At 33.6% G+C, this 15,350-nt stretch overlaps 1 protein-coding gene and 1 long non-coding RNA gene across 3 annotated transcripts; both read left to right on the plus strand.

The window, feature by feature from the left end:
- Positions 1-4,648: 4,648 nt before the first annotated feature.
- LOC127857081 (uncharacterized) lies at positions 4,649-8,450 on the plus strand. 2 transcript variants are annotated; one of them, XM_052393413.1, is made up of 3 exons: positions 4,649-4,965; positions 7,765-7,998; positions 8,346-8,450. In XM_052393413.1, exons 1-3 carry the CDS (start codon positions 4,728-4,730, stop codon positions 8,369-8,371), a joined length of 498 nt encoding a protein of 165 aa, XP_052249373.1. In that variant the 5' UTR covers positions 4,649-4,727; the 3' UTR covers positions 8,372-8,450. The 2 variants fall into 2 exon arrangements, with proteins under 2 accessions (XP_052249373.1, XP_052249374.1); XM_052393414.1 differs by having other exon boundaries at positions 7,903-7,998.
- A 1,761-nt stretch (positions 8,451-10,211) lies between these two features.
- LOC127857633 (uncharacterized) lies at positions 10,212-12,723 on the plus strand. Its single transcript, XR_008038529.1, has 4 exons — positions 10,212-10,304; positions 11,947-12,034; positions 12,424-12,495; positions 12,662-12,723. It is a non-coding gene; the product is annotated as an uncharacterized LOC127857633 (long non-coding RNA).
- Positions 12,724-15,350: the final 2,627 nt, after the last annotated feature.

The following is a 15,350-nucleotide window of genomic DNA, read 5'->3' on the forward strand; positions in this document are numbered from 1 at the left end:
ACTAGTGGCTTGACGTTCTCTGTAAGTTCATCAACTGTCAATGGTATTCTATTATCATTCATTTTCTTTGAGACATTGAATCATTTTTCTCTGTCCTTTCTGATTCAAAACAACATTACTTAACGACAGCTGGGTCTTTAAAGCTTCAACATTTTCATTGTGTACCTTTATTCTTCATAGGAGAGAACACCAGATCATTTATGATATACTTAATTATACAGATGAAAACGACATTCCAGGTCTGCTAATGCTAATAGATTTTGAAAAGGCTTTTGATTCTTGGTCATGGGCATTAGTACATCGTACTCTATCATGGTTTAATTTCGGTCCTTATATAATAAAATGGTTAAATGTATTGTATAAAGATGGAGTATGGGCGGTAATGCAATGTAGGTTTTTATCATTCTTTTTTCCTATACAACTAGGGTGCAGACAAGGGTATCCGCTCAGTTGCTACATGTTCATACTTTGCCCTGACATATTATCAATTAAATTTAGGTCAACGCCTAAAATAAAGAAATAAAAATTAATGACATAGAATACAAATTGTCACAATTTGCCGACGACACCTCTATATTCCTGGATAGCTCAGCAGCATCTATCAACGAAACTTTAGATGGATTGACAAATTTCACACACTACTTAGAATTAAACATTAATTTTGACAAAACGAAAGTAGTCTGGATAGGTAAAAATAAGTTGAGCTCCGAAATCATTAAAACGGGATGGAAATTAAATTGGAATCAACAAATATTTGACATGCTTGGCCTAACATTTCATATGAATCTTAAAAGGATAGAACTTAATTACATCGACATAATAGTTAAAATAAAAGCATTATTAAAAATGGTCAAGAAGGATCTTAACACCGATTGGAAGAATTCTAGTAATTAAAACTTCAGTATTGCCATCATTTTTTTGTTTCCTTGCCTAATTCTCCTGATACTCTGTTAGCAGAGATGAATTAACGTTTTTTAAAGTTTGTGTTGAATGGCAAACCACGTATTAGCCAACATTTTGTTATAAAAGAATATTCATAATGAGGTTTAAAGATGATAGATTTGTACTATTTTGTTAGTTCTCTAAAATGCTCATGGATCCGTAGAATTGTCACTGGTTATGGTAAATAGATAAATTTTGTAAATACCATGATTCACTTTCATTAGTTATACAACCGTGGACGTCACTATTCAGAAAACTTGATTTACAGGAAACAAATGAATTTTGGACAGATACACTGAAATCATTTGTTGAACTTTTTATAAAAGAACCATTTAAAAATCAGCTTGTGCTTCAAAATCCTATATTTTATAACGCAGACATAACTAATGGTAACAAAAGTGTTATTTTTAATCCACGGTTCGAAAAGGCGTTCATTTTGTTGGAGACTTAATGCATAATACTGAACATCTTACCTGTTACTGTTATGATGAATTTTGCAACGTATATAACTTCCATCCAAACTACCGACATTTCCTAGGTATAAGGAACGCAGTGACAAGGTACATGAAGGTAAGAAGCTTTAATGAAATTATTTTATGAAGCTATTTATCACCATTAGTCCGCGATCCATCTTACAAAATGCAAAGGCTACCAAACCAATATATGATATAATTACAAAAAACGACTCTTCACCAATGTATATAGCTAAATGGTCGAACATTTTTAAATAGATTGAAACAAAAGAATGGAGACATATTTTTTATATGCCTTTTCGTATTACGCGGGATACCAATTAAAAGTGGTTTCAATATAGAATTTTACGTAAAATCTTAGGTACAAACTCAATTGTATTTAAAATTTGATATGCCACTACGGACATCTGTACCTTTTGTGAAACTGAAGGCGAAAGTATTCAACATATGTTTTGGGAATGTTAGCATATCAATCAGTTAATAACAGAGTAGGTTTCTGGTTGTTGTCATTTTTTGAATTTTCTTAATATGCCTTCCTTTATACTCGGACATGCAAAAACAAATAGTTGGTTAAATTTAATATTTGTTTTGTTGAAAATGTTTACGTAAAACTGTAAATGCTCAAAACAAGTCCAACATTTAAGGGAGCAAAATCGTACCTGCCCTTGCACTCCTTTACGACATTAACTATTTTAACGGTTTGCGTAAAAGCAGACTGGGAACTTTTGTTACCTATTTTCCAGTAGATGTGATAATAGACTTTAACAAATTCTTTAACAATAACATGTTGCTTATATTGTTTCTAAAAAGCTTTTCAATGTCAAATGTATATAATGTGTTGTTATATGCACATTTTTCTTGCACGGTATGAAACATAAATAAACTAAAAAAAACATTGTCTCTTCGAGATTTAAATAAAGAAGAATAAAAGTTCCTTGGTCATCATAATAAACGATGTGCACTGGGAACTCAAGTTTCTTCGTACGAAAAAATGCAACATAGCGTGAGTTCCATAAACCAATACTGATAAAACATATCGCCCCCTTACCCCCCCCCCCCCACCCACACATTCCGAGTAAATAGTGCTATACTGATGGCAAACAAACTAGGTATCTTAAATACAAATATGTCACAATTTGTATCTTTTAAGTATTATAATACTTGTAATCTTTTCTTCTTTGACTGTGTGTTTCTGCAGTTTAAAGAAAATGTGTTAAGGGAACACAATCATTATCAAGAAATACGAATAAATTGCTTATAGTCAGAAATAAAAGCAAGAAAAGCGATTTAAAGTAAAACGCTTTATCCCCATACAAGGAACGGAATCAACAAAAGTATAAACAGTAAACAAGCAAACATAAGATAATAATGACAGACTACCTAAGGACAGACAACCTAAGCATAGATTTTCTCTAAAACACATTCAATAAAGTTATTGTTAGCGCATACATAAAATGGCATGTATACAACAACATGGGCTAAATTAGCTATATTTAACATAATGGATAGCATCTTATTATATTTACAATGTTTAATGAGATAATAAAATTAGAAAGTTTTGTAAATAAAAGTAATGTCTTTCAATTGTAAATTATGAAAAGAGCGTACATAAACAAGAATTTTACTATGTACTTGAATGTTAAGATTCTCATTACCTTTTTGTAAATGTATAATATGAGTAACGCTTTAAATCGCGAATGAAATAATATACAATTGTTCTAAATATTACCATATTATACACATATGATATATATAATGATTATTAATGATATTATATGAAAATGCTAATCGAGAAAAAGCACTTTATGTATGGATCACCATGTAAATGTTTCTTCCAACGGAAGAAACATATGGAGATACAACAAATTGTTTATGTACTTAATCGTTTTCCGAAGCTCCCATATAAGCAAAACATTAAAAAGATTGTTAGTTTAGGAATGTTCAATACATGTATATATCATTATAAATATTTATATTTACTTTCTCACAGGATGGTTTATATATTTTTCTTACACATGTTTTCTTACATATGTCATTAAATCAAAAATATCTAGTGTCCCTTAATTTGAAAAAAATGCGTGGTAATATATCATGAACGAGTCTATACAATGTTAATACAAATCAAGCGTAGCCATGTTTTAAAAATTTCAGATATATATTAAATATGAAATGATCTTGTCTTTAACCTCACATAATCCAGTTCCAAAATCAATTGAAAATTGATTGAAACAAATATGTTGACCAATTTTAATGAAGATTAGACAATACATCTTAACGATAGGGCGATTACAAGGTTTAACCATAGCAATATAAGGGCAATAACCCCACCTTTAGGCAACCATTTTTCAACAGACCGGAACCATTTCAAAGTTAGCTAGCATAAGTACATATGTTCTGACCAAATGTCATGCATATTAGACTTAACATGTGACTTCAAGAGTGTTAACATTGGACTGATTGGCTAATGGAGTGGTTTACCCTCGTGACTTCGGTTAAAACCTATTGCCCGAGCGCACTGCTTAACATAAATACTCTGTGTTAAAAAGGTCGAAAACGGCCATATGGTCAGACCGATTCTACTGGGTTAATCAATGTATAAAGTAGGGTATCTTGCAGTGTTGGTTCACCCGATCCTGTTTTATTAGCTACTACTAGTAGAAACTTATTAGACTTTTTAGACTACTACTACTAATAATAAAAGATGCCTTTCCTACCGCGGTAAAGTTTTAGTACTACTGCCAACACTAATAAAAGATGCTGTCGCTAAACGGTGCTTGTTCATGTGGCGGACAATGGTGTGCCACGTGTGAGGAATTATGCCGTTATTGCATAGCTGATTGTATTTCCTGCCTTTAAAATGCTCGAACGAATATGAACTCTGGATGTTGGGTTTCAATAAATTATAGCAGATTACACGATATAAGCACAATTTGATACCTATGACGAGAATTCAGTTTAGTGCTACTTTTAAAATAACTATATAAAATATATAGTTTCCTGTTATGTAGTATTATGAATAAATATTTTCGGGATATCGCTGTTCTTTTTTACAAATGATATTATTTTTAATTAAATTTGCCTGCGCAGTGATAAGCATTTAAAAGCTATTGGAGTGGTTCGATTGCGCTTCAGCTTTACGTCAAGTCTTATCTGGCCGCAAATTATACCTTTCTGAAAGGCGCTTATAAAGTCAATCGTCTGATAATGCTGACGTACCGGCGTTCGCGGGAGAAACGTGTCTGTGTTATTTTAATTATAGAATACAAATAATTATGGGATCATAAAGTGATCAGCCTAAATTAACTAAACATCATGTCAATGATCCGGAAGCGAAAGCTTCATTCTATTAAAACTGTGTACAAGGGGAAAAACCGGCGAACAGTAGGCCTACATGTCACCGAGAAGTGGGGCAGTAGGCAAAAGCTTGGAACGCAATCACAAGAACTTGCAGAAATTCAGATTGAGAATGAGAAACCAGAAACAAACTTAATTGCTAACTGTGCTACAAATAGCAGTTCAGTATCAGACGTAGATACTTCGGTTACATTTGGTAAGTAAACAACAACCTAATTGGTGCATTGATTGAGATTAATTCCAGCCTCCGTCCAAGGCCGGCTCTAGCCACATGTCAGCTGTCCTTGGTTTATGGGTGTGTGTGATCATATATATCTATTCACAAAGTAATGTTTCCAAAATCAATGATACAGTATTAAGGAAAGTTTAAAAATCTGAAGTTAATTATTATTCCTGACTGATATTTGGATCATTTTTTAGCTCGGCGTTTTTCGGAGAAAACCAGAGTTATTGTCATAGCCAGCTCGTAGTCCGCCGTCTGACGTCCGCCGTCCGCGTCGTGCTAAAACCTTAACATTGGCTCTAAAATCAAAGTGATTCCACCTACAACTTTGAAACTTCATATGTAGATGCACCTTGATGAAATCTACACGCCACACCCATTTTGGGGTCACTAGGTCAAAGGTCAAGGTCACTGTAACCTTTTAAAAAAAATAATCTGACAAGCCTTCATTTATTCAAAACTGCACCCGTAGCCGAGTGTGGCACCCGTTATGCATTGCTTTTCTTTTTGCCCAGCCTTGTCGCACAACTTCTGACATAACCTTATAAGATCACACAGCTAGTATAAATATATCCTCCAATTACCTTCAGTCAAGCGGTTAAGGAAACAAATAAAATAATTTCTGAAATAATTCAAACATTGCCGCAATAAACGATGTACCTCAAACAATTTATTTCATTCCCATTAAATCCATGTAAAAATTGTTTATTTACAGCGTGTTAAACTACGCAAAGTCGATAGTTCCATGCACATCCGCAAATAATATACACTACACGCGTTGTCTACCTTGAGTCAAAAGGTTACATTAAAAAAGCTATAGTACTCGATTGCAATAGGCATGATGTCAATTAAACTTAGAAAATTCGAATCACTGAACAAATTTAGAGAAACTGAAAGATTAATTGAACTTCTATTTACCATTTAACAAGTTTCTGTTCTATCGGTAGATCTTCTGTTGAGCAACATATACACACAAAAAGTGCTCAAGAATTGGAAAAAACAAAAACATTCGCAATTTGTTCAAATAAAATTTTGGCATATATTTTACTATTAAAAAATTTGATAAAAATATTAGAGCTGCAACGATTCGATCCGATTCATCGAAAATCGATTCGAAATGCTTCGATTCGATTACGATACCAAACCTACCAAATTCGATTCGATTCTTTAACATATATACATATATATACATAGATACGTAAAGCGCGCTGTATTCTGCCTATTGATACAGGATGGTGTAGGTTTTATTGTTACCTGTAATTACGACGCGCGCGATTGGTTGCTTATTACTTTAGTCATCCATTCAATAAGCCCGTTACGGTCTACTTTCGGAAAAAGCGTCAAAATTGCTGTACAAGTTGTTGCCGACAAATTGAAATTATCAGATGCGCCTAAGAAGCTAAAATCAAAAGTGTGGCAGTATTTTGGATTTCGGGATGGTAGCCCTACCAATAAAGCAAAGTGTAAGTCCGGCTCAACCACTAATCTAATGCAATATGTCAAACGCAAACATAACGTTGATTTAGCAAGACTAAGACTAAGAGGTCGCATAAGTGCAACTACTCAAGTCGCCAGCCAGAAAAGTAGTTATATTTCTGTTAGAGTTTTGTTAAGTTTATTAGAGAATGTGATTTATCATACAGGTAACAGGTGATGCTGTCATAGCACAATGGTAGACATGCTTATGGCGGTTTTGGGTAAAAGTATAATAGTGATAATACTACCATTCAACTGATTCCAGATACGTTCTTATGATTATTTTTTATTTTTTATTTTTGTGTAATCAACACAATCTTCTAGTCAGAAGTTTTTATATTAAATTTGAGTCCTAATTTGCTATTCTTTTTTATGTGTTTTATTGAAATCACATTTGAACAGAAATGTTAATTTTGAGGCATAAGAGTGAATATATGATAAAACTAGGTTTGAAGATGAATCGAATCGAAAAAATCGGTTTCGGAGGGTTTGAAATCGAAATCGAATCGAATCGAGCTGTTGGTGAATCGTTGCAGCTCTAAAAAATATCAAAACGAGACAGGGTATACCCACTGAACATGTGGATAAGGGATGTCACCTATTTTTGTACCCGCAAAGATTTTTCCATGCAACATTTTCTGGGAATTGTGAAAAAGTAAAAGAATTTTCTTTAAAATAAAACAAATACATGAAATTATGTGTTTACACATGCGCAGTGGTCTGCAATTTCTGTGCAAGTTTATTGATGAGTAGCGAAAACATGAACGGAATCGGCATACAATTAGAATATTTCAGTAAGATTTGTAAATGTAATTAAACTTTTTTTTCCTTATTTTTGTTGTGTCTGTAGTTTATATTTTCAAGCGTAGTAATGTTAGTAAAAACAAAATACTCGGAACGCATGCGTGTGACGTCATCATGAGAGCCGCAATCTTAATGTAAACAAAGTGATCTAAATTAGGTCATGCTCAAAATAAGGGAATCGTACGATAAATACCCATGATATTAATTAAAGTGGGAAATTACCCCATACCACGGGTGTGTGGAAATGTATAAAAAAAACACACACTACAATTATGTTTCAGAATTTTGCGACTCATTGAAAAAAAGAAATTGAACAGTTCGCAACTCAAAAAAAAAAGTTAGTGGGCCAGGGTCCTCACAAAATCATGGAAAAAAACTTGGAATATCTGAGAATACAATAATTGAGGTCTACTTATTTGTCTATAATCAATAATATTTACTGTCAACTCGAAACTCCTCAAACTATTAAAAAAAGATATGTATGCGTTGCAGATGAAAATAGAAGATACGATACTGAAAAGGCCAAACGTCTTGAAGAATGGAAAAGTATATCTCCAGAAATTATGTCTGCTTATGTACAAATGCAGACACCCAATAAGCGACAATGTGCTGATTGTTGTCTCTCCACAGATGAACTGTACAGGTGTTGTGATTGCTGTTCATGGGAGACTACGTGCCTCACATGCTTGCGGTTGAGGCATAAACATCCTCATCTGCATTTGGAAGGTACAATGTTAACAAATACAAGAGAAAGTATTTATCATATCATTGAATTTGAACATAAATAATCTAAGACAGTGTACTTTTTTTTCTTAAAGTGGTATGACTTCATGTATTTAAAAAAATTTTGAATGTGTTTAGAGATATTGAAAGTACCATTTTAGAAAATTATCATTACATGAGCTTCATACAAATACGTGTATTACAAATGTGGTCTTTTTCAATACATGGTTTCAAAACCAACCAGTTCCAACTGCCATCAAACTCAAAAGCTGTTGTTATCTTGAACTTTAAAACTGCCAGGTGTTTTTAAATGCTTATTGAGCATTTGTCTTAAATGCCCTTTTTTACAGAACATGGCTTACCTTTCTTTCATTGATGATGATGAGGCTTGGAAATTGAATGACCATTCCTGTAGCACTACTTACCTGAAAAAACTCGTGGTCGTGGATGATAAATGTAATTTTGTAATCCTATCATGTCTCACCCTCATCATTGTTCTTTTTTATAATTTCTCATGCTGACACTTGTTCTTATCTTGTCTCATGCTGATAATTGCTTTTATCTTATCATGTCTCTTGGTGATATTGTTATTATCTTATCATGTCTCATGCTGATAATTGTTCAGATATTGTCTCACACTGATCATTGTTCTTATCATGTCCAATGCTGATAATTGTTCATATTTTATATCTCATGCTGCTAATTGTTCTGATCTTGTCTCAAACTGATCATTGTTCTTATCTTATCCTGGTCCATGCTGATAATTGTAATTATCTTATCGTGTCTCATGCAGATCATTGTTATTATCTTATCATGTCTCACGCTTATCATTGTTCTTATCTTATCATCTCTCATGCTGATAATTGTTCTGATCTTGTCATGTCTCACACTGATCATTGAATTGTTCTTATCCTATAACGTTACTTGGTACGAAAGATTCGTTGCAGGTTGTTTTGCTTTTCTGTTACTTTGTGTTAAACAGTAGTCAACTTATATTGGAATCTAGCTACATTCTCGCCAATATTAATATATGCACCCTGTATTAAACTGGGTTATTAAAAGCCAAGTAACTGATTATTACAACTGGAAATGCCCCTGATTACACATTAGCATGGTTACAACTAAGTTGCAAGTTAAAGTGAGTTATATGATCCCAATAAATCATGGTTTTGCCAATTTGCAATTACTAAAACACTTTTTATAGTTAACAACCATAAGTATTTTTTAAAAACCTTGTAATCTTTTTTAAGGTCGACAGCATTTGAAGACCTTGCAATTTTGCAAGTGTGAAGTTGAAGCTGTACGCTTGATTAGGTTCAACCTGTGGCCATCTGCAACCAAATTTCCAAAGGTGGCATTTCACTTTGACTTCATGCGCTGGTTATGTGGTCTCCTTCTTGAACGCTCGGTGTCAGTTAAAAGTTTCTGCTCCGCATTAGACGCGAGGACATCAAAGCACATGAAGACATATATTCATCACCCTGTATGTTTGTACATGATTTTTGTTTTAATTGCTTCTGAAGTAACACAAAAGTATAATATTTGTATATGTAGTTAATACATAAAATAAAGCTTTTTTACAAAATTATTTAAGTATAAATATTTGATTTACTGATTCATGTGAATGATTTGCTATACTAGTATCAGAAAAGCAGGAGGTGGAGCCTTCCATTTTTGTGCCCCTCTCTGTTAAATATGTACCATCCCCCTTCCATTTTTATGCTCTACCCTTTAAAAGTATGTCTCACCATTGTACACAAATAATTACAGAAAGACCCTATGTGTTATAGTGGCTATTAACAATTTTATACATTAACATACGTTATTATTTGATATGAAAATTATCAAATTCAATTTGATTAAGAGCAGACAGCATGGAATGATTGAATATAAGTATGTAAGTGGAAACACCATACTGAAGTCGCTAACACAGAACAAAGTTTAACATCTGGAAAAGTTTCACAAAAAAGTTCACACTGCACCGACAATATTCCACATTGGGGCCATATGTCAGATCCTATGACAAGCCTTATTTTTAATTGCAAGGTCTAATTGCCTTATGTGTATGCTTTAGTTTACCTTTAAACGTTTATTTTAAGTTCTTACAGCTTGCTTTAACTGTTGGTTTTGTCTCTATATTTTATCATGTTTAATAAATTTTAAATAAATGGGATAAATCACGGTTATATTTTTAGGTCAAAGATTTGTACAAAGAGCTTGTAGGAGGAACAGCCGATGAATTTCGACATTTTATCTACCAAATGGAAAACATCCACGATGATGGATCCAAATGTCCAGCTTGTTATGAGGTAATGTATTAAATAGTGATTGTAACAGAAAATTATCCCACCATTTTACAATTACAGTATTTAAAGTAAATATTAATCAATGAATTGATACTTTGCTTTTTAGCTCACCTGATTGCTCAGGTGAGCTTTTGTGACCGTTCTTTGTCCGTCGTCTGTCCGTCCCTCCGTCCGTTCACATTTGTTCATAAACACTCTAGAGGCCACATTTATTGTCCGATCTTCATGAAACTTGGTCAGAAGCTTTGTCGCAATAAAATCTCGGTCGAGTTTGAAACTGGGTTGTGCCGGGTCAAAAACTAGGTCACTAGGTCAAAAAAGAAAAAACTTGTAAACACAGTAGAAGTAACATTTCATGCCCAATCTTCATGTAACTTTGTTTGTCTTAATGATATGATGGTTGAGTTCAAAAGTGGTTCCAGTCCTTTGAAAAACATGGCCGCAAGTGGGCGGGGCAGTTTTCCTTATTTGGCTATAGAGAAACCTTGTAAACACTCTAGAAGTCACAATGTTTGCCCAATCATCATGAAAGTTGGTCAAAACATTGGTTTTATTGATATCTCGGACGAGTTAGATAATGGTCCAGATCGGTGAAAAAACATGGCTGCCAGTGGGCAGGGCATTTTTCTCTATATGTATATAGTGAAAACATGTGAACACTCTAGAAGTCACATTTTTGGCCCAATTTTCAGGAAATTTGGTCAGAACACATGTTTCCTTGATATGAGAGTTGAGTTTGAAAATGGTTCCGGTCAGTTGAATAACATGACTGCCGGGAGGGGGGGGGGGGGCAGTTTTCTTATATTTATCTATTTAAAAAAGCTTGTGAAAACTATAAGTCACATTTTTTGCCCAATCATCATGAAACTTGGTGAAAAGATTGGTTATCCCTTTCCCACTTAGAAGCAAAGTGAAAAAGGCAATGTGCAAACAGCATAAAACCAGAAAAAACTGAGAGTAACTCGCAGCCTGTTCATGTTTTATGCTGTTTGCTGCTCATCAGTATCTATGGTTTAGATATGAAGTCTTAAAATCTTTAATCTAGTAAGAAAGGTCTTCAATTAAATATTATTTTATAAGGAACTACAAATGCGTGAAAATACGTATCTAAGTGGTAAAGGGTTATATATATATCTCAGACGAGTTCGCAAATGATCCCGATCAGTAAAAAAACATGGCTGTCAGGGAGGGGGCAGTTTTCCTTATGTGACTAGAGAGAAACCTTGTGATCGAACACTATAGAAGTAACATTTTTTGCCTAATCATTGTAAAACTTATTCAATACATTGGTTTTATTGATTTCTCGCATAACCAACACAGGCTTGCTAGCTGACTTTGTAAATAATACAATTCCTAAAATAAAGGGTTATATTGTCAGTCTTGTAACATGATGTGAAACAAAGAGGACATAATGAAAAGAAAAACGCTAACTTTTACTTACTGATGAAGACAAAACTCCATGTGCTAGTATTTACCACTGATTTGAACCAATCTTTTAAAGAAAGGATAGATAGCAGTTTACTGTTACCTCAACGAAGTCGTTAGAAGTGTTGACTGTCAAATTCTCATGAAAGGTGTTTTCTTTTTTGAAAATGGATGCTAGTTTTCTGTGACAATTTAAACTTCTGGGTATTTTCTTATTCAGGATTCTCCCTCCCTGATAAGCTTGCTAGAGCAGAGGATATAGAAAAAAAGCAAGGAGGCTTTTCAAGAAATTTTGGAACCTTTTGCAGGTAAGAAAACATGGACAAATGCAGATTTTCTACAAGTGTTTGTGTCATTATATAAAATTACCATCACATATTTGTTTTGCAGTTTCCAGTGTTTAATTAAATGATGCACATGTCAACAATACCAGTTGTGAGATGAACACCTTTAATTGCTGGCTTGACAGAATTGGATTAATTGCCATCTCAGAAAATATTGTCCCAATATTAAAAAAAACAAAATGTTTGTGCATAACAATATAGAATTGAAAGACTTTATGTTAAATCAGAAGAAACAAAACTATAAATGTCCCGATAACAAAATGAACCATTCAAATAATGTAGATGAATTTAAAATAATTATTGTTTTTCTCTGTGTAAGTTCACAAATATTTATTAAATTTTCTGTTGATTAGGAGTAACAACTGAATGTCTACAGGAATGGATAGATTATGAGCGGGTTGTGTGTATCCGCAGCAAATCAACTGGTATGTTATATGATAATTATTTGATTCATAAGTAGCTTAGTGAGTTTATCATTTTCTCGCAGCATTCAATTGTTTTAACAGAAATTCAATAAGTGTTTACAAGCAACATAATTTGCTTAACATGGTCTTTGTGTTTTAATGATTTGCACTTCACATTTTAATACAGAAAATCACTCCTTGTCACCTGCTGAAGAGTATTGTCTAGTCCTGGAGGAGCTAACAAAATACTTTTAATAGGAATAATGCATTTGTTACTACGTTATTTCATACAGATTCTAAGTAATTTTATTAGTTAGCATCCAGTCTCTTTGTGGATAAATAAAAAATAAATGAAGTTGTGATGTGCAAGAATAATGAGTTTTCAATCATAACACTTAACCCTTTTTTTCTCAGAATGTTTTTTGGGGAGATTTTATTTTGTTTGTTAGCTCGACTATTATATATGAAATATATATAGTGGAGCTATCCTCCCCACCTGGGCGTCGGCGTTAGCGTGAGCGTGCAAATGTTATAGTTTGCTTTCATATTTTGCAAACTTCTTTACCAACATGACCCCAATCTTTAAACAAGAGCAGACAACTGTAGCAAGCATTTTGTAAGAATAATTGGCCTTTTTTGTCTTAGTAATTGAATATTTTGTTAAATTGTGTTTTTAGATCCACTTGACTTCTAAAGTATCAAAGCTATTGCTTTCAAACTTCAAATATTTTCTTACTATCATGAGGGTACTGTACCTGGCAAGTTCAATTTGACCTTGACCTTTGAATGACCTTGCCTCTCAATGTCAAAAGAATAAATTAGTTAAATTGCCATAACTTCTTTATTTATGATCAGATTTTATGAATACTTTTACAAAACAACACTTGTATGAATACCACAATGGATTCCGTCCAAACCATCCCCCACGCACCAACCCAGAATCCCTGCCCCCCCACCCCCCCCCCCCCAAAAAAAAAATATATATATATATTTTTTTTTCATTTTTTTATTTTTGAAAGATCGTCTTATAAATGACCCCACCCAACATTATACCCCCTCTCAACCCCCTCCCCTACCCCCACCTGAAAATATACCTGAACTATTAACTTGACCTTATTGAATAATTTGAACAATTTCCCCATGATGGCTTACGTTATACTGTCAAGCACTTGAATAGTCGAGCGCGCTGTCCTCTGACAGCTCTTGTTAGATACATAGTACATTTACATAATGTTCCTGTAGTGGCCAGTGGTTAAAAATCATATGCTCTATGTATGTTAAATATATAATTATATCGCTAACAATTTTATGAAATCTTAATTTTAGGGGTGTGTTTGCGACGGATGTAAACAAAGATAAGAAAAGGTATATTGCATTATATATTATGCATGGCCTTTTTAATTGACCTTTTTCCATTTGATACTTATTTATTAATCTAAACATTCTGTTCTATTTTCTGTCCTCTAAGTATGGCAAATTAAACTCTATCCACTTATAAAAATAACGATATGTAAATTACCCCCAGACAAGTAGTTTTTAAATGGTCAAAGATTAATGCATGTTATAGATTCTTTGCCTAATGCGTGTATGAAATAATTACTTTAAAAAGTCATTTCACCTTCAAATGCCAATCTTACATACAAGAACATATACATCAATAGGATGTAATTTTATCCGGTGCAGGCTAGAGACAAAACTGAAAAAGAATGGGAAGAAGGCTGGTGTCAAATGGGACTCAACAAATGTTGATTACCTGCGAACACTCAAGACTGCACAAGAGAAACTAAGACTTCAGATACTGGAGACCCTTCAACAGACCACTGCAGAGAGGCTGTTTTTGTTAGATTTAATGAAAATGTATGCAAGTAAGTATAAAAATCCATTTCTATATGATACAAGTTATTGTCACCTTAATGTAATACAAATATCTTCCTAAGAACTTTCAGTGTGTTTTTCATTACTGAATATACTTCATTATTTTTGTCTAATCAACAAAGTTCTAAACCTGGTTATTTATTGAGATATGAGCCATTTGGGCAAGAAGGGAAACAAGCAGGTGGGTTCCAGACAATCACTTTTGTTTGCATGAGCCAATCGTGATGAAACTTGTATTGCACATTAAGTTTGGGATTACATTTGGGACCAGTTAAGCAATGTTAGCTGTTACATTACATAGAATGATCCTCTAAATAATTTGAGTGTTCATGTGGGTATTTTGTACAGTTAAGTGTGCTGGTAGTTTATATGCAGACTTAGCTTGAGATCTGGGTCTCTGTTACTAAAATCAGTAAAAGTATTTCCTAATTAAATTGTCACATCATTCATTACCTTTCTTTTAGGAGTCATTTGAAAGTTAACTAAAACTTAAAAATAATTATGCTTTTAGGAGGACAAGCTGTAGCCATAAGATTGGGCAAGCAGCTAAAGCAAACAAACAAAAAGATAAGAGAACAGCTGTCGTTGTACAATGCGGTTGGCGGGGAAGTCGTTAAAATGCCGACACATTTGTCATTTGAAGATGTAAAGTCGTGCGACAGCAAGCTGTGGGACATTTTGAAGTCATCAGATGTAGGTGCTTGGAGGACCAGTGTGCCTGTGTCTGTAAAACAGCAAGCTGTTCACCTGTTTTGCATGACACAGAGAGCTGCAGAAGAAAAGGAACTTTTGATTTCAGAAATGAAGTCAACATTACATTTCTTTTCCAATGAACATTCAGGTCTTTTAAACAAGGTCCTGGATAATGTTAAAGGAGACATGCCAGTCATCATCAAAGAAGGGCTTTATGTGGAAATGAAATTTAATTCATTACTGAAGGCATTCCAGTCATATCTCCCAGACTTAACCCTGACTTTGCTTTCTGATTTTGCACAAAAGGT

This window comes from Dreissena polymorpha, chromosome 14, assembly GCF_020536995.1.
Source record: "Dreissena polymorpha isolate Duluth1 chromosome 14, UMN_Dpol_1.0, whole genome shotgun sequence".
Taxonomy (NCBI): Eukaryota; Metazoa; Mollusca; class Bivalvia; order Myida; family Dreissenidae; genus Dreissena; species Dreissena polymorpha.